Source organism: Rhyacophila brunnea, unplaced genomic scaffold, assembly GCF_057557595.1.
Source record: "Rhyacophila brunnea isolate RB1 unplaced genomic scaffold, BYU_Rbru_1.0 scaffold_13, whole genome shotgun sequence".
Taxonomy (NCBI): Eukaryota; Metazoa; Arthropoda; class Insecta; order Trichoptera; family Rhyacophilidae; genus Rhyacophila; species Rhyacophila brunnea.
Genome location: NW_028232785.1, coordinates 27,859,897 through 27,880,669, shown reverse-complemented (window position 1 = coordinate 27,880,669; position 20,773 = coordinate 27,859,897). Strand labels below are relative to the sequence as shown.

General features: G+C 32.2%; 1 protein-coding gene across 1 annotated transcript; it reads left to right on the top strand.

The window, feature by feature from the left end:
- The first annotated feature begins 1,593 nt into the window (after window positions 1–1,593).
- Window positions 1,594–5,205, top strand: LOC147077145 (uncharacterized). Its single transcript, XM_085941006.1, has 4 exons — window positions 1,594–1,709; window positions 2,301–2,453; window positions 4,290–4,458; window positions 5,189–5,205. Exons 1-4 carry the CDS (start codon window positions 1,602–1,604, stop codon window positions 5,203–5,205), a joined length of 447 nt encoding a protein of 148 aa, XP_085797132.1. The 5' UTR covers window positions 1,594–1,601.
- Window positions 5,206–20,773: the final 15,568 nt, after the last annotated feature.

Here is a 20,773-nt window from a genome sequence, read left to right as displayed (position 1 = left end):
TATATACCAATAGTATGTTTGCTACAAAATCCACTCAAGTTATCAGTACGTACTTGCACAGGTTTGATTAAAAACTATGATGAAATTAACATTTTAAAAATATTATATTACATAATATTATTTTGACAGCCCTGTTTTCTGATCGGCGTATATCTTGCAGGTGTTTATAAAATAATAATAATGTTCAGCGGCAGACAATATCAAAAATAATAATAATGTTTCTTGAAATAAAATCTCCGATGATTAGTGATTTTTGCGAAAAGGTCGATTTAAATTAACGTACTTACGACGCCGAGGTCCTTTTTATACTAAATTATATTTGAATGTCGGGCTCTTCAGCGGCCCCTTAAGTATATAAATCAGGAATATTTCTACGCACTGAAGACGCAGAGGGCAGAGTGAACGCAGCCCCAGTGAGCTCCTACATTTGGTCGCTCCAACGCGTCGTCGCTCATCCTCTGTTTTGCATCTTCCCTGGAAGCTACCTAAAACCGCAAGTCTCCAGGTTATCCGATCCGCGCTGAAAAGTATGTACAATATACCTACTTCAGAAGCTCAGAAATTCTGTCGAGAGCCATTTCATTATCATTGGTAGTTTTTGGATAATTATTTACCATTTTGACCTTTCTCAGTCCAAGAAATACGAAGCATTCAGCGCCAACACCAATTTCATAGTAATCAATTGCCTTTCGCTCTCCCTTCAAGGCCCATGACACGACACCATACAAATATATGGAGAACGCTAATGTTTGCACAGGCATAATTTTCGCAGAAATTGAAATTCCCCGATCCTGCCATAATATAGCGGAAGAGCACAAGCGTAGTTGATATATTTATTGTTCCTGTTTTAAAATTACAAATGGTATACATACTTGCGACAGTAGGATATTTTCGATCTGCGTGTGCGCAGTAGAACGATAGTGGCGAACTTGCCGGCAAGAAAAAAGAACTACTACAAAAAATATCTAGGAATCTGAGAACATTAATTTTTTTTTTTAAATCATAGTAAAAAAAAATTTGAATTAAAATTTGTTGCATATTTATGTCCACGGTTACGTTATTATTACATTATATTTTATGGTCATATCTACTTATAAACTCTAGTTTATTAAGTTTTCAATTTATCCTCGTACAGATTTTTGACTAATGCATTGTTTGTTTTAATATTTTTTATATTTATTTTATAAGAACATCAATATTTATAAAAATATAAATGTGTATACACCTATACATGTATATACCTTGAAAGCCTGAAGTTTCTTAGCTATATTTATTATATATTTCATGACCAGTTCTATAGTTAGTTATAAAATACTTAATTCTTTTTCGATCCTAGTTCGTGTAAAAATTATACTGTATTTTAATTATTGCGACATATTTTTTGAAATGGTGGTTTCAATTTCGAAAAGTCTAGCATTTATCTGGCACATTGAATAACAGTAATAGTTGTCAACACTGGTCCCAATAGGTACTTTCTTTGAATTGTTGTCTATGGTAAACAGCCAACATCGGTGGCTGCTACAAGGCCTTGTGAGTCGTGATAGTTACCGTAGTAAAAATAGTACCATAATAAATTATTGTCGTCAGAATATTTTCGCAAAATGGACGTAAAACGTGAACCAGATGGCAGTGACTCTGACGTGGATACAGGGCAATGGTTTGATCCACCTACGGCGACTTCAAACGAGGATGTCAGATGCGTATTTGAGGTTAGTTTTTCGTCGCTCATTAAAATGTCATTAACTTATTAATTTCTTGTTTGTCCAACATTTGTATTGAACGATAGAAGATTTTTAACTAACTTCCCGACTAGCTAGACATTTGAAACTTTTAGAATGTATCAGAACACGATTACAATGCATTATTTTAATACCATTAGCCATCTTTAAGCAGAATTGAATTCTTTTTCAGTTAATTCTATTTTGTATGGAAAGTTATTTCGGAAAAAAATCGTAAAAAGTAAAACAATATTATTGGTAGCTAAGGGGGTCTTAGCAACTAAATTATTAATATATACGTGCGTTACTATGGAAATCAATATGAAATGTCAAAATGAAATTTCAGTTTTCTATATTTATTCAGTATTTCTATCAAGTACCTAGGTGCAATAAAAAAGTATTCATTAATACATAGAATTGTCAAGTTTCTATGATTCAACAGAAAATTAAAAAACGTATTATATAAAAAGTTCTTTTTATCTTGTGATTATTAAAATGTACGATGGAAGAACGTTGCTGGTGAGAGGCATAATATCAACTGCTGTTAAAAAAATATGCTTAATTTTATAGTTTTTCTTACAGAACCCTTCTTCGGACCTTTTCACTGTGAATGCGGAGACTGATTCTCACCGAATTAGCGTCAAGGAAGAGCTCGTCGAGGATACAATAGCCCCATTCAATTATCAAGAGCCTCAACCAGGCTGCTCCTATTCGGAGTGCAGACCAGTAAATCAGGTAATTTTACCACCTATTCTCATTACTGCATACGCATACCTACTGCATTAATGTAATAAATGCTATTATGATTCAATTTTTTCGCATACTCGATTGAATTAGTTAGTACCTATGTGATGGAAAAAATGAACTGACGGATATTTTGATAATTGACTATCAGTATTTTATCGTTTTTAGGAAGTTTTTCATCCACTTTTTACGATTAACTACGAACGATTCAAAATTATTGATTGAGCTATAATTTATAGCCAAAGTGACTTCGTGCTCATTTCTATCGATCGTGTATGACAGCAGAGACCATTGACCCTCCTATCAATAACTGACAATTTATTAATTGATACTAATACCTAAGTGCAAGAACGTAGTGGTCGCGCGGGGACGGCGCGGCGGCGTCTTGCGAAACTCAAACGTATAACCGTGTGTAAAATGTTCGTAGACAGTGTGTTTTTTGGGGCATAATACACACGGTTATAAGTTTGAGTTTCGCAAGACGCCGCCGCGCCGCGCCCGCCAAATGACTACGGACGAGCACTATGATGAAGGACTCACATGTCGGCTGGTGAAATTCTCCATCAGGCATTACTTCAGGTTTGAGTAGTGAAGACATCAAAGCACATTTAGTATTGATAACACACATTTTTGATCTGACAGCTCTGTGCAGGCTGGATTTATTTACAAGCATTAGTAGTTAGTATAACATTATTGGTTACATTGTAGGTTACAACAGAGAAGATACATTATCATTACGTAGAGGTTTTTGCACTATTTTTTTAATTTATTCGACACTCACTGAGGGTTAATCTTCTTTTTTTGGGCTGATTTAATTGGGTACCTTGTGGTATTCATTATTTATTAAATTTCGCGGGCACGTGTTATTTAATAGTTAAGAAGTTTTATTTGCACTGCGATGCGGTGAATTGAGCGCGGGAATAAACATGTTTATAAGGGCAATATTAATAGTCCAAGGCGGTCCGCCTTACGTGTCGTTGGTGTAATCGAACCTTCTGTCAATCGACTCGACTTGCTGCTATTGGGGTGAAATTATTTTTAAATTTTTCGAAGAGTGGCTCTCTCTTAGGGGGTGAGATAGTGGGGGGAGGGGCGGGTTATTTGAGGGATTTTTGAAACTCTCTCAACGGTCAAATGCGCCAGCAGAATTCAAGGTCGCATGCCCTTTCCAAGAAGGCGTTCAGGTACTGTCCCAGGCCCCGTCTGAATGAAAGCCTTCTAGCGACGCGTTCGTTCGCGACACATTTATTTGTGATATTATTTTGTAAGGCAGGACTTTTCAACTTTCGTCAGGCATATTCTAATGATGTTTTAAATTTGTGGTTAGATTATTGATTTGATATGGAGTTCTGATGCGTGATTTGAGGCATACTTTGAAGGGGAGAATAATATATTTGATGACAATACCTAGGTACTCACACTTGATAGTTATGCGTCAAATATAATATTATGATCACATTATGTGCTTCCACAGTAAGCTACCGCTACAGCAAATAGTTGCGTAATGTCTTTTTTCTTGGTGTTTAAATGTTACCAGACTGATGCTACTATCCCGTAGCACATTTTGAATTTTTTCTTCTTGATTATTTTCCAAAATATGGACACCAAATACTCTAAAATAGCGTTTTATAAATTGTCTTCGAGGTAAAATTAATGGTATTGATTGTATGTTTACCGACTTTTTGTATTAATTAGTACATTCACTTGAATTATGGTTAGTTGTCGGGTTAAGAATAATTATTTGTCGAGTATTGCCATAATAATAAATTATATCCTAAAATCGTAAGTTTTAACATTTGAAATCCTTCATGGTTTGTTTTATTTAAGATTGTCGCTGCCAGTAGTATACCAGTGAACGTTGCGAGTCGCAAATCTTCGCGGAAGATGGAACAAGTACAGACGACCTGCAATGATCTTCAGATTGACGAACGAGATATTAAGATAGAAATTATTGAATATTACGATACTTTGACAAATAATATAGACGATGCTACCGGTGAACGAAATAATATTCAAGTCAAATCTCAATTATTAGTACCTGTTGAAAATATAGAAAAATCTTTTTTCTATGTACAACAATTTGAATGCAATATATGTTTTAATTTATTTGCATCATTAGACCTCCTGAATATTCACAAAATATTGCATGATAAAACTGTTGTGGAACAGACATACGTCGCTGAAAAGCCATTTAAATGTGTCGAATGTAATTATTCGTGTAAAACTGCTGGTCACATGAAAGTACACAAAATGATTCATTCTGGTGAAAAGCCATTTAAATGTGCTGAATGTAATTTGTTCTTTAGAACTGCTCGTAACATGAAAGTACACAAAATGATTCATACTGGTGAAAAACCATTTAAATGTGCTGAATGTAATTTTTCGTGTAGATCTGCTAGTAACCTGAAAGTACACAAAATGATTCATTCTGTTGAAAAGCCATTTAAATGTGCTGAATGCAATTATTCGTGTAAAGCTGCTTGTAGCATGAAATTACACAAAATGATTCATTCTGGTGAAAAGCCATTTAAATGTGCTGAATGTAATTTTTCGTGTAGGACTGCTTTCAAAATGAAAGGACACAAAATGATTCATTCTGGCGAAAAGCCATTTAAATGCGTCGAATGTAATTTTTCGTGTAGAAATTCTGGTAACCTGAAAGTACACAAAATGATTCATTCTGGTGAAAAGCCATTTAAATGTGTCGAATGTAAATTTTCTTGTAGAACTTCTGGTGACATGAAAGTACACAAAATGATTCATTCTGGCGAAAAGCCATTAAAATGTCACGAATGTACGTTTTCGTGTAGAATTTCTAATGACATGAAAGTACACAAAATGATTCATTCTGGTGAAAAGCCATTTAAATGTGTGGAATGCAATTTTTCGTGTAGAACTTCTGGTCACATGAAGTATCATAAAAAAACTCATTCTGGTAAACACTAATTTAAATGTGCTGAATTTAATTTTTCGTGTAGGACTGTTGGTAATATGAAAGCACTCAAATGACTCATTTCGGTGAAACCCTTTTAAATAATCTGAATGTTATTTTTCTTGTAAAACTTTTAGTAAGGTAAAAACACATAAAAAGACTCATTATGGTATTGACAAACAAGACATTATAAAAGAAATCATTGAATCGTTGATGCTTCCACAAATATAGACGATGTCACCGTTAAACCAAATAATAGTCAAGTCAAACCTAAATTATTAGTAGGTACCTGTTATAGACGTAGAAAAACCTTTTTTTTAAGGACAACAATATGTTTTAATTTGTTTGCATAATTGAATGTAATTTTTCATTGTGATTTGTTCTGGTAGAAAGCCACTTAAATATGCTGAATGTAATTTTTCGTGTTGAACTTCTGGTCACATTAAATATTATAAAATGATTCATACTGGTGAAACGCCATTCAAATGTGCTGAATGTTATTTTTCGTGAAGAACTGATGGTAATATTAAAGTACCCAAAATACTCATATTGGTGTAAAGCTTTCAAATGACGTGTAGAATGTAATTATTACTAATATTACATAAAATGGCTCTTGGTGAAAATTTTTAAAATGTAATAAATGAGGCGTGTAGTTTCAAAAACAACTTATTCCACTACTCGACGAAAATGAGTAATGCATGCCAAAATCTAAAGGATAAAGTATTTTTTGTATATCACGACCTAATAGCATTCAATCGAGTAGAACAATCAATTTCAAAATCGCTATTGGTAACAAAAGAAACTTATTCCAGGAGTGTCGCAAACCGTTTTCACTTATTCGGAATTGACCAATAAGAAGACTGCATTTGCAAGAGCGTCTTTCAGTTGAACAGTAAACACTGTACGAAATTGCGTAAATATTGTTATTATCAATTAATATTTACTTACCTAATTTTTATTGTAAAATTATACTTTCTTTATATTAGTATACTTAATAAAAATATCAGGTATTTTATTGTTTAATTACTATTTTCTAAACAACGGTTGTTGTTTTTTGTTATAATAATAAAAAATCGGTGCGTGTACTTATATACGCGCGTGCGCGTTAGAAGTTATACTTTTTTGGCGTAACAAAACAAAACTTGTGATTATCTATATTCTTCGACTAGCTCTGGTGTGGTGACTTAGAATCAGGTTCATAAAATAAATAAAAGTTTTTCTTTGGTTCATCCAAATTATTTATTTGTCTTATTGGTAATAAGTTGAAACGAAGCACTTCGAAAGTTTGGAGTAGTTTGTATTCTTCAATAATTACACATGATACACTTTATAAATTATACCTTCATTTTTTCAATCCCCTAATTTTAACGTACAATTATCTCTTGGACATTAAAATTCTTATTCATATTATTGTCTATATATTTATATATATATTTATTTTGAAGGTTTAAATTATCTTGTTAAATTAAACACTCGAGAAAACGGGCCAATTTTTGGAGTGCCGCTGGTTTAAATTTATCTTGTTGCTTCATTCCGTATTTATTAATATCATTTACTCTATTTTAATTATCTTGTTAGATTACACACTCAGAAAAAAAGACTCTTATTGGAGCGCCACTGGTTTAAAATTATTTTATTACTTCGTTCCTTGATTATTAATATTATTTAATATAACTATTTTAATTATCTTGTTATATTACACACTCAAGAAAAGGGGCCGCTTATTGGAGTGCAGCTGGCTTAAAATTATCTTGCCATTTCATTCCGTATGGTGATGGTACCTCGATCACGTGATCATGTCGCACTTTCGGTGCGCAGTGTGCGCGCGCAGCTCAATTATTGTACCCTCTACTAAACGCGCCAAAAAAAGTATAACTTCAAAAATTTTATTTTGTATCAAAACCATTTTAATAGGATGTACCAATGCCTAAATTTCACAAAACAGTGAAATAATTTGAATGACCAATTTTATTTACCTAATTTCAATTATTTTAAAATTAGTAACCCAAAATAATTATTTTTGATGGGTACGAATATTCAGACTTTTCCTGCAACATTCAACATGACAGTTTTTTTAGTGGTTTTTACAAACGCAATTTATTCCAAATGTATTGGTTTCAAATATAACTTATTCCAAGTGTCAGAAACAAAAGTAACTTATTCTAAATATAATATTAGAAAAAAAACAATTTTTTAACAACATTGGCGTAGTTTTTAGCATTGAGATATCCATTTCGAAGTGTAAACTACAATTTTCAACAGAAATAACAAAAAAATATGTAAAACCAACACCGTAAACAGTTTTTTGGTGTTTGCCAACAATTTGTAAAAAGGGAATAAGTTGACTTTGAAACTACACGCCTCAAATAAAATCTGTTAACTTCAAAAAGCACAAAATGCACCATTCTGATGAAAAGCCTTTTTATGCGACCCATGTCTAACATCTGGCGTTAGGTATTATGACACAATATCACTTAATCACGGAATAAGCTATTTTACCCTGTGCATGTAATTTCTTATGCATACGGTCTTGTAATAGTCATACTTACAAAATTACTCATTCTGACAAAAAGCCGTTTTAAAGTTTATGTTTCGTTACAATATTTTGTAGCGTGGTATCACACAAAATAACTCATTCTGGTGCAACCCATTAAAATGTGGTTAACGTAAACAAACAAAAATCCAATGACAACTATTTATTAAAGGTGATAAGTGTTTTTTCTCATGCATACCATCCATTGGCATGACATCATAAAAAATAACCCATTGTGTTAAAAAACTCTTGTATAAAATGATTTACATAATGAAGACTCATCTATCTATACAATACATAAAAATATTCAAATAAATCATACGTAACTTTGGATATTTTATAGATGGAATAATATTTTTTATCTATTATAGTGTGGTTTACCCAGGGCTTAACGAATTTTAAAATGAACCAACAATATATTGTGTAAAATGTATTCTACTTAATCCAACGAAAACAAATAAGTATAAATAAAAAACTGTGCACAATTTTGTCGTATCGTCCAAAGTGTACAAAAATTACTATTGTTTGATTTAGGCAGGGATTAATAGATTTATAAAAAAATTAACACTATCTTTATATTGTAGTCTTAGTTCAATAAAAACAAATACGTTTGACTAACAAAGTTTAACATGCACTATTTATGGCGGATCTTAATAGCCTGCCTCCATCCTTCGCTACTGTCGTGTTCAATATATTGTATCGTTATTTCATACAAAATAACAGATCATCATCATGCACCAGAGTGCTAAGCTATTGAAATGTGGTTAACGTATACAAATATTAATCTAGTGACAACTACTTATAAACGTGATAATTGTATATTCACATGCATACGATCCATCAACATGAAATCGTTGTATAAAATCTTGTTTTTCTTTTGACCATGTCAGATCTTAAGAAGATCATAAATATACGTCTCCACTGGGTGGAGGTTTGTGTTAACAAATTTTTGTTTTTACGACAAATGGATGTTGGCCACTTGCTCAATCTATTGAGCCCCTCTAGAAACACAAAAACACAAATTTTCTGATTACGGTGTTGGTAAATGTAGTTATGTCACAATTTGTAAGTTATGACATGCTGTATTTCACAAATTTTATAATTAATCATATTACCTGTAGGTATTGGTAATGGAAGAAAGAAAACAGTATTTTTAAAACTGCCATTTATTTCAAGTGCGATAATTTCTGCTGCAACCAAACTGTGTTAAGTTCTTTTAACACTGTAACGATAGAAATGATTATTAATGTTACCAATATAATATTAATATGTAACTTATTACTCATGTTTACTACCTACCTATCTAGCAATAAGAATAACTCTCTCAATCTATTGAAAGCCAATAATTACATGCATCGAATGTAATAATTATTCATCTACACGTTAGGTAGGTAAGTATATTTTATAAGCATAAAATCACGTAAAATATCTTTCATTTTGATGAAAAGCCATTTATGACTTTCTTTTAATAAGCATGAAAACACTAGAAAAATTATTTATGTATAACTAAGTCATACTTATTTTATTGTGTGCATTATTTCTAAAACATTAAATTATGAACATACATAGTTTGAAAATACTTTTGAGAACTACATCTATAACAAATAGAAGAAATCTTTTTGAAAGAAATATGACACCCAATAGTTAACTACTATAGGCTTACCAATAACAATACAAAAGCCGATTGTCAATAGTTACTCGATTCAAAAAGAACTTCAGAGAGTATTGTAAGAATCATTGGTAAAAATTCGTCGCAATTCGATAAGATGCCTATAGCATAGTAGTCATTACGCCCGGGCGCGAATCCTGAGAGATGCAGGCTAGAATCCTGCTGGGTGTCTTATTTTTTTCTATTCGTCATATACTGTGACAAGGGTGGTCTAAATGAAACACTCGGTTTTTTTAACAGAGACCCGTTTAATGCAATAGCCGACAGAAATATGGGTTAAGTTATTGTTTATTAACAACGACAAATTCAATTCTGGAGTTACACACAAAAAGAACAAACAAAATTTTTCTAATTAATAACAAAACAAATTTAATTAGTGATTTACACAGGTAAATGAAAAATTAATTTACAGCCTAGGTGAAGATTTAAGATTTAAAGAAAGTGACAAGTCGGGTGTTACATAAATCCAATTGGCAAAAAAAAAATACATTCAATTAAGAAATAGTCGTATGGGTTATACAGCAGTTATAACATAAATCATATTACAACAGTGACACATCAAAATAATAGATGAAAATCTTATTATTATAAAGAAAAATTACACACTAATTTAATCCTATATAATATGACCAATATAGGACTTCGTTTGAGAGTACTGGGTCAAAGATGCCCAGTATGACAACCACTGATTGAACCTGTAGGGATTTGGCCCACGAAGCTACTTATCAGTCCTCAAATCTGCCCTTTACCAGAGAAAGGAGAGCGCCCTGGTTTTCTGAGCATATTTATTTTATATGAAGAATTATTATGTTGCATAAATGAACCACAGGTGGCAGTAGTATTTACGAATAAAATTATATTAATTCAAAATCAAGGATTGGAAGCCTTTAAAAGCTTGCTAGTCGTCCTGATACGATTTTATTGGCTGTGGAGCCAACAAAGGACAAACGGAACCCTATATCTATGTATATTTGATGAAATATTGTGCCACAAAACTCGCCAATTATAGAAAAATTGCGTCCGGTGGTGAAAAACAGTTGTGGAACAAAAACACCCAAAAACAATCATTTGTAATTTCTAATGTACTACTTCTGGTCATATGAATTATCACCAAATAACTCATTTTGAAAAGAAAAGCCATTTAAAAATAACATCGTGCAGAGTGCTAAGCTATTAAAATGAGGTTAACGTATACAAATATAAATCTAGTGACAACTATTTATTAAACGTGATAATTGTATTTTCACATGCATACGATCTATTGACATGAAATTGTTGTAAAGTCTTGTATAAAATCTTGTTTTTCTTTTGACCATTTCAGATCTTAAGAAGATCATAAGTATAGGTCTCCACCAGTGGCGAAGGGTGGAGGTAGGCTGTTAAGATTCGCTATAAATAGTGCACACTAAACTTTTTTAGTCATATTTATTTGATTTTATTGAACTAAGACTACAATTTACAGATGGTGTTAGTTAGTTTTTAAAAATCAATTAAAGCCAGCCTAAACGAAACCATAATAGTTTTGGTCTAATTTGGGCAATACGACAAAATTGTGCACACTTTTTCATTCATAGTTATTTGTTTTCATTGGATTAAAAATACATATTACACATATTGTTGGTTATTTTTTTTAATTCATTAAGCCCTGCCTAAACCAAACTATAATAAATAAAAAATATTATTCTATTTATAAAATATTCAAAGTTATGTATGATTTAATTGCATAATTTTAGATATTTTATAGATAGACATGTATTTTTTGACTATTATCTATTATGGCTTGGTTTCTCAGGGTTTAATTGAATTTTAAAAACTAACTAACACTATCTGTAAATTGTAGTCTTATTGCAATGAAAACAAATATGTATGTCTGAAAAAGTTTAATGTGCACTGCTTATGGCGGATCTTAACAGCCTACCTCCACCCTTCGCCACTGGTCTCCACTGGGTGGAGGTTTGTATTAACAAATTTTTGTTTTTACGTCAAATGGATATTGGCCACTTGCTCATTCTATTGAGTCCCTCTGGAAACACAAAAACACAAATTTTCTGATTACGGTGTTGGTAAATGTAGTTATGTCACATTTTGAAAATAATGAGATGCTGTATTTCACAAATTTTATAATAATCAATCTATTACCTGTAGGTATTGGTAATGTAAGAAAGAAAACAGTATTTTTAAAACTGCCATTTATTTAAAGTGCGATAATTTCTGCTGCAACCAAACTGTGTTACGTTCTTTTAACACTGTAACGATAGAAATGATTATTAATGTTACCAATATAATATTATTATGTAACTAATTACTCATGTTTACTACCTACCTATCTAGTAATAAGAATATCTGTCTCAATCTATTGAAAGCCAATTACATGCATCGAATGTAATTATTCATCTACACGTTAGGTAAGTAGGTATTTGCATAAAATCACGTAAAAAAGCTTTTATTTTGATGAAAAGTCATTTATGACTTTCTTTTACTAAGCAGGAAAACACTAAAAAAATCATTTATGTATAACTAAGTCAAACTAATTTTGTTGTGTGTATAATTTCTAAAACATTATAAACATACATAATTTAAAAATACTTTTGAGAACTACACCTTAACTAATAGAAGAAATCTTTTTCAAAGAAATACGACACCCAAGAGTTACTTTTGGTTTTAGGCTTACAAATAACAACACAAAAGTTGATTGCCAATAGTTACTCAATTAAGAAAGCACTTCAGAGAGTATTGTAAGAATTATTCATTAAAATTCGTCGCAATTCGATAAGATGTCTATAGCATAGTGATCAATAAGCCTGGACGAGAATCCCGAGAGACGCAGGTTAGAATAATGCTGGGTATCTTATTTCTTCCATTTGCTATATACCTATTCCTCAAAAGCGTTTTCAAATCATGTATGTTCAATTAAAAGAATGTAACCAATCTTAAATCATATGGATTCTTCGTTGAATAAAAAAAGAATTTATAAAACAAATAATTAACTTGTATGTTTCTATTTGTTGCATCCCTCCTAAACAGCAATATAAATTATGGTCTATAGATTTTGAATATGACATATTGGATCCTACCTTTGAATGAATGAATAAAAAACCAAAAAGACTATCATATCGTTGGTATTATATAAAGGTGATATTTACCTTCCTCGATTGTGCCATTTTCCCGGTTTTTAAAACCCATCTCATAACGGTGTTTTATCTTTATATGTAAGTACTCATTTGGTCTGCAGCTTTAGTCCCTATTTATTTCAGGAATATTTTACGCACTGAAGACTACAACAGACTTACCTACTTTCGGAGAGGGCATAGTAAACGCTGCCCCAGTGAGCTCCTTTACTTGGTCGCTCCAGCGCGTCGACACATCTTTCGTTTTGCACCTACCCTGGAAGCTATCCAAAACCGCCAGTCTCCAGGTTATCCGATTCGCGCTGAAAAATATGTCCAACAAACTGCAGAAGCTCAGAAATTTTATCGAGAGCCGTTTCATTATCTCTGGTACCTAATCTTTGGATGCTTATTATTGACCATTTCGTGCTATGCTTAGTCCAAGAAATACGAAGCATTCAGCGCCAACATATTTTCCTTCATATTTAATTCAAATCCAAAAATCCAATTTCTAAACAACAATTTTAAATATGAATATTTAAATATGAAGGAAAATATGTTGGCGCTGAATGCTTCGTATTTCTTGGACTAAGCATAGGACGAAATGGTTAATCCAAAGATTAGGTACCAGAGATAATGAAACGGCTCTCGACAAAATTTCTGAGCTTCTGCAGTTTGTTGGACATATTTTTCAGCGCGAATCGGATAACCTGGAGACTGGCGGTTTTGGATAGCTTCCAGGGAAGGTGCAAAACAGAAGATGAGTGTCGACGCGCTGGAGCGACCAAGTGAAGGAGCTCACTGGGGCAGCGTTCACTCTGCCCTCTCCGAAAGTAAGTCTGTTGTAGTCTTCAATGCGTAGAAATATTCCTGAAATATATAGGGACTAAAGCTGCAGACCAAATGAGTACTTAGTACTAGAACTTATTATTGTAAAAAAAAAATGAATTTGTTACATATTTATGTCCACAGTTACGTTATTATTACATTATATTGTATGGTCATTTAGTATTCAACTTAAGTTTATTATGTTTTAAATTTTTCCTCGTAGGTACAGATTTTTGATTAATTCATTGTTTTAATATTTTTTTTATATTTATTAAAAAAAAAACATCTATATTTATAAAAATATAAATGTGTATAGGTATTGAATTCCTGACGTTTCTTACCTAAATTTATTTTATATTTAATGACCTGTTCTATAGTTAATTATAAAATACAAATTCTTTTTCGTTCCTAGTTCTTGTAAAAATTATATCGTATTTTAATTATTGCGACATATTTTTTTGCAATGCTGGTTTCGATTTCGAAAATTCTAGCATTTATCTGGCACATTTTTTGTGAATGCAAGTAGTTGTCAACACTGGTTCCAATAGGTACTTTCTTTGAATTGTTGTCTATGGTAAACATCCAACACCGGTGGCTGCTGCAAGCCCCCGTGAGTCGTGGCAGTATAATACCTAAGTAACGATAATAATAGAATATTTTCGCAAAATGGACGTAAAACGTGAACCAGATGGCAGTGAATCTGACGTGGATACAGGGCAATGGTTTGATCCACCTACGGAGACTTCAAACGAGGATATCAGATGCGTATTTGAGGTTAGTTTTTCGTCGTTCATTAAAATGTCATTAACTTATTTACTTAATATAATAATTGTAAATCAAAACATTGTTTTGGAAATTCAGTACGCATGTGCGAATGTAAAACAGTTTACGTGTATTTTACCACGTTTTTATTAGCTCGTATTCTTGTTTGTCCAGTACAATTTTTTTTTGTTTGTCCAACATTTGTATTGAACGATTGAAGACTTTTAACTAACTTCCCGACTAGCTAGACATTTAAGAATTTTATAATGTATCAGAGCAAGATTACAATGCATTATTTTAATTATTTAGCCATCAAGCAGAATTGAATTCATTTTCAGTTAATTCTGTTTTGTATGGAAAGTTATTTCGGAAAAAAATCGTAAAAGTAAAACATTAATATTGGTAGGTAACTAAGGGGGTCCTTGCAACTAAATTATTAATATATACATGCGTAACTATGGAAATCAATATGAAATGCCAGAATGGCATTTCAGGTATTCTATATTTATTCAGTATTTCTATCAAGTAGGTACAAAAAAAAGTATGTATTAATACACAGAATTGTCAAGTTTATATGATTCAACAGAAAGTTTAAAAGCGTGGTATATAAAAAGTTATTTTTATCTTGTAATTACTTAAATGTACGATGAGAGAACGTTGCTGGTGTGAGGCATACATTCAACTGCTGTTAAAAAATATGCTTAATTTTATAGTTTTTCTTACAGAACCCTTCTTCGGACCTTCACACTGTGAATGCGGAGACTGATTTTCACCGAATTAGCGTCAAGGAAGAGCTCGTCGAGGATACAATAACCTCGTTCAATTATCAAGAGCCTCAACCCGGCTGTTCCTATTCGGAGTGCAGACCAGTAAATCAGGTAATTTTACCACCTATTCTCATTACTGCATACTCATACCTACCTATGTAATAAATGCTATTATGATTTCAATGACTCGATTGAATTATGTGATGGAAACAATGAACTGACGAATATTTTGATAATTGACAATCAGTATTTTATCGCTTTTAGGAAGTTTTTCGTCCACTTTTTACGAATAACTGTCTTACCTATTCAAAATTATTGATTGAGGTATAATTAACAGCCAAATTGACTTCGTGCTCATTTCTATCGATCGTGTATGACAGCAGAGACCTTTGACTGCCCTATAAATAACTGACAATTTGATTGATACCGAGGTACTCACACTTGACAGCTATGCGTCAAATATAATAATATACACATTATGTGCTGGCACAGTAAGCTAACGCTACAAGAAAATAGTGTGTAATGTTTTTTTCTTGGTGTTTAAATTTTACCTGACTGATGCTACTATCCCGTAGCCAGTGGCGAAGGCTCCATACTAAGCGATTATTTAAAGCTTACCTTCTATTTTCAAGTATGTAATTTAAATAAATAAATATCTATATTGTCTAGGACTAGGTAATATAATAAAAATATTGATTGTCATCTATCGTCGTCATTTAGAAGTAGTATAGCGTTTAATTTAGTCAAGTTTCGAATCAAAAATAAATGACGAAAAGTCAGACGAGAGTGCTATTTTTAGGATTATGTCGAACGTAATCCTCGCTGAATTCTCCACCGCGATTCCGTTGCCAACTTCATACATGTCTGCATATTTGTTCCAGACTAGTAAGCGCTGCAGGACAAGCTTTGATTGATTTGTTTATTGTCGCTGATTATCCTTTCAAGCAAATAATAAATAATAAGGATGTTAAAAAAAAATAACTAAGTATTGTGTTCGATCACAAATAATTTATAAATTGTTATTAAAAATAAATACTTATTGTATTTCGTGATTATTATTTAGGTTACTTTAGTCATAGACAAACATAACATGCTATTCACAGTTCATGTCATATTGACATTTCAAAGAGGGTGATAAAGTTTTATTTTATAAAACAAAATTCAGTGTATTACTGTGTTTTGAATGTGGATAAAATATCTCATATTGTACCGAAATCATTCGTCAGTGCTTTAAATATATAAGTATTGTTAAATTGTCTAGTGTTTTTGTAGATTTCACTTTAAAAAGATCATTCCCGAGTTTGACGTTTCTTCAAAAATTAAAAATTATGAAAGCTTGACCTTACAAAGGTTTCATTTAGATTTGAATACAGCAAAAAAACTTATATTAGACATTTTCACAACAATTTATATAATACATATACGTTTTTAACTTACAGTTATACATTAAAGAAACTTTTTTGTTGGCCATGCGTATTGTTTGCTAAAGAAAAGTGGCATTCTACTGCCATAAGTGATTTAAATAATTTGACAAATTCAGCGGTGAAACCTATGACCAGTGTGTCGTTATTAGTGTGAACCTATTCATCACTAGTAATATCGTAATTATTATTTTCTTATTCTTATTCTTATTTATTAGTGCTTTTTTTCTTTGATCTCCACAGCTTACCTCTTTCCAAAAGTCACCTTTTCTCACTCATGACACACTGAAAGTCTTTTCAGAATTCCGCGGCACACCACACGGAAAACAATTTATATACCAAAATATGGACTACATATACTCGAAAATAGCGTTTTTTAAATGGTCTTCGAGGTAAAATTAATGGTATTGATTGTATGTTTACCGAGTTTTTGTATTTATTAGTACACTAACTTGAATTATGGTTCGTTGTAGGGTTAAGAATAATTATTTGTCGAGTATTGACATAAGTTTTATCATCTGAAATCCTCCATGGTTTGTTTTATTTAAGATTGTCGCTGCCAGTACCATACCGGTGAACGTTGGGGGTCTCAAATTGTCGCGGAAGATGGAACAAGTACAGATGACCTGCGATGATCTTCAGATTGACGAACAAGACATTAAAAAAGAAATCATTGAATATTTCGATACTTTGACAAATAATAGAGACGATGCTACCGGTAAACGAAATAATATTCAAGTCAATTCTCAATTACTAGTACCTGTTATAAACATAGAAAAATCTTTTTTCTATGGACAACAATTTGTATGCAATATATGTTTTAATTTATTTGCATCATTAGACTTACTGAATATTCACAAAATATTGCATGATAAAACAGTTGTGGAACAGACATACATTGGTAAAAAGCTATTTAAATGTGCCGAATGTAATTTTTCGTGTAGAACTTCTGGCCACATGAGAGTACACAAAATGATTCATTCTGGTGAAAAGCCATTTAAATGTGTCGAATGTAATTATTCGTCTAGAATTGCTGGTCACATGAAAGTACACAAAACGATTCATTCTTTTGAAAAACCATTTAAATGTGCCGATTGTAATTTTCTCTTTAGAACTGCTAGTAACCTGAAAGTACACAAGACGATCCATTCTGGTGAAAAGCCATTTAAATGTGCTGAATGTAATTTTTCGTGTAGAACTTCTCGCCAGATAAAAGTACATAAAATGATTCATTCTGGTGAAAACCCATTTAAATGTATCGAATGTAATTTTTCGTGTATGGCTGCTAGTAACATGAAAGTACACAACATGATTCATTCTAATGAAAAGCCATTTAAATGTGCTGAATGTAATTTTTCATGTAGAACTTCTGGCCACATGAAAGTACACAAAATGATTCATTCTGGTAAAAAGCCATTTAAATGTGCTGAATGTAATTTTTCGTGTAGAACTTCAAGTCACATGAGATATCATAAAATGACTCACAATGGTGAAAAGCCATTTAAATGTGTCGAATGTAATTTTTCGTGTAGAGCTTCTGGTGACATGAAAGTACACAAAATGATTCATTCTGGTGAAAAGCCATTTAAATGTGTCGAATGTAATTATTCGTGTAGAATTGCTGGTCGCATGAAAGTACACAAAATGGTTCATTCTGGTGAAAAGCCATTTAAATGTGTCGATTGTAATTATTCGTGTAGAACTGTTGGTAATATGAAAGCACACAAAATGACTCATTTCGGTGAAAAGCCATTTAAGTAGGTTGAATGTATTTTTTCTTGTAAAACTTCTGCTAAGATAAAAAAACATAAAATTACACATTCTGATAAAAAGTCAATTAGCTAAATATGTAGAATGTGACAAACAAGACATTAAAAAAGAAATTAGACGATGTCACCGGTAAACCAAATAATATTCAAGTAAAACCTATATTATTAGTACCTGTTATAAACGTAGAAAATCTTTTTTTTATGGACAACAATTTGCGTGCGATATATGTTTTAATTTGTTTGCATCATTAGACTTATTGAGAACTCACAAAATGTAAAAAATCAAGTTGTCGAACAAAACATCTTGTGTAAGATGTTCAAATGTGTCATTTGTAATTTATAATGTAGCACTTCTGCTCATATGAATTATCTCCAAATAATTCATTCAGGTGAAAAGCCATTTAAATAATATTGTCTTGAATGTAGTTTTTTTTGTGTATAACTTGTATAAATTACTCATTCCAGTAAAACCCCATTTAAATGTGTTGAATGTAGTTTTTCATGTAAGTATGACTTCTAATCAGATGAACTATCAAACAATGACTTTATCTGGAGAAATGTCACCTAAATGTGTTGAAGGTAATTTTTCGTACCTAATGATTCATTCTGGTAAAAGCCCACTTAAATATCGTGAATGTAATTTTTCGTGTAGAACTTAATCTGGTCACATGAAATATCATAAAATGACTCATACTGGTAAAGGCCATTTAAATGTGCCGAATTTAATTTTTCGTGATGTACCTACTGCTGGTAATATGAAAGTACACAGAATTACTCATTTCGGTGTTCTATTCAAAAGCTATCCACATGTGTAGAATGTTATTATGTAATCTAATATATAAAAATTAATATTTGTGTGTTTGTGTATTTGTGTGTTTGTGTGTTTGTTTGTTCGTATTTAATGCGCAGCCATACCGTTCATCCGATTGCGATAAAACTTTGTAAACTTATTGCTTTCACTTGCGGGAAGAGTATAGGCTATACTAATATATAAAAATGAATGTCTGTCTGTCTGTATGTCTGTCTGTCTGTGTGACTGTCCCGTATGCGTTCCTATATCATTCATCCGATTGCAATGAAATTTTGGTAAGTGGTTGTATGCACACCCATAAAGGTTTCTGAATTAGAAAAATCCTCATCTTCTTCTTCTTCTTCATTCTATTTTCTTTTATTCGTATGGTTCCTATACCATTCATCCGATTGCAATGAAATTTGGTAAGTGGTTGTATGCACATCCATAAAGGTTTTTGAATTAGAAAAATTATCATCTTCTTCTTCTTCTTCATTCTATCTTCTTTTATTCGTATGGTTCCTATACCATTCATCCGATTGCGATGAAACCTTCGTCAGTTGTTGTGTTAACACCCGCAAAGGTTTCTGAAATAGTACAACTATCTTCTTCTTCTTCTTCATCATTTTATCTTCTTTTATTCGTATGGTCCCTATACCATTCATCCGATTGCAATAAAACCTTCGTCAGTTGTGTTAACACCCGCAAAGGTTTCTGAAATAGTACAACCATCTTCTTCTTCTTCTTCATTTTATCTTCTTTTATTCGTATGGTCCCTATACCATTCATCCGATTGCAATAAAACTTTCGTCAGTTGTTGTGGTAACACCCGCAATGGTTTTTGAATTAGTACAACCATCTTCTTCTTCTTCTTTTTCTTCTATTCTATATTCTTCTATTCGTATGCGTTCCTATTCCATTCATCCGATTGCAATAAAATTTTCGTCAATAATTGTGCCAACACCCGCGAAGGTTTCTGAATTAGTAAAACCATCTTCTTCTTCTTCTTCTTCATTCTATCTTCTTTTATTCGTATGGTCCCTATACCATTCATCCAATTGCGATGAAACCGTCGTCAGTTATTGTGGTAACACCCGCAATGGTTTTTGAATTAGTACAACTATCTTCTTCTTCTTCCTTGGTTCCTATACCATTCATCCGATTGCAATGAAATTTTGGTAAGTAATTGTATGCACATCCATGAGGTTTCTGAATTAGAACAATCATCATCTTCTTCCTCTTCTTCATTCTATCTTCTTCTATTCGTATGCGTTCTTATACCATTCATCCAATTGCGATGAAAATTTGACCAGTTGTTGTGCACAAGCCCGCGAAGGTTTCTGAATTAGTACAACCATCTTCTTCTATTCGTATGCGTTCCTATACCATTCATCCGATTGCAATGAAACTTTGGTGAGTTGTCGTGCGTACGCCTGCGAAGGTTTCTGAATTAGTAAAACCATCATCTTCTACTTCTATTCTTATGCGTTCCTATACCATTCATCCGATTGCAATGACATTTTGATCAAGTGTTGTGCCCTTGCCCGCAAAGGTTTCTGAATTAGTACAACCATCTTCTTCTACTTCTATTCTTATGCGTTCCTATACCATTCATCCGATTGCAATGAAATTTTGACCAGTTGTTGTGCACAAGCCCGCGAAGGTTTCTGAATTAGTACAACCATCTTCTTCTATTCGTATGCGTTCCTATACCATTCATCCGATTGCAATGA

What these genes read in the sequence shown, in the direction of transcription:
- LOC147077145 (XM_085941006.1), top strand. Translation starts at nt 1,602, where the DNA reads ATGGACGTAAAACGTGAACCAGATGGCAGTGACTCTGACGTGGATACA. An exon ending in ATGTCAGATGCGTATTTGAG is followed by an intron (nt 1,710 to 2,300) that starts GTTAGTTTTTCG and finishes TTTTTCTTACAG; the next exon opens with AACCCTTCTTCGGACCTTTT. An exon ending in AGTGCAGACCAGTAAATCAG is followed by an intron (nt 2,454 to 4,289) that starts GTAATTTTACCA and finishes GTTTTATTTAAG; the next exon opens with ATTGTCGCTGCCAGTAGTAT.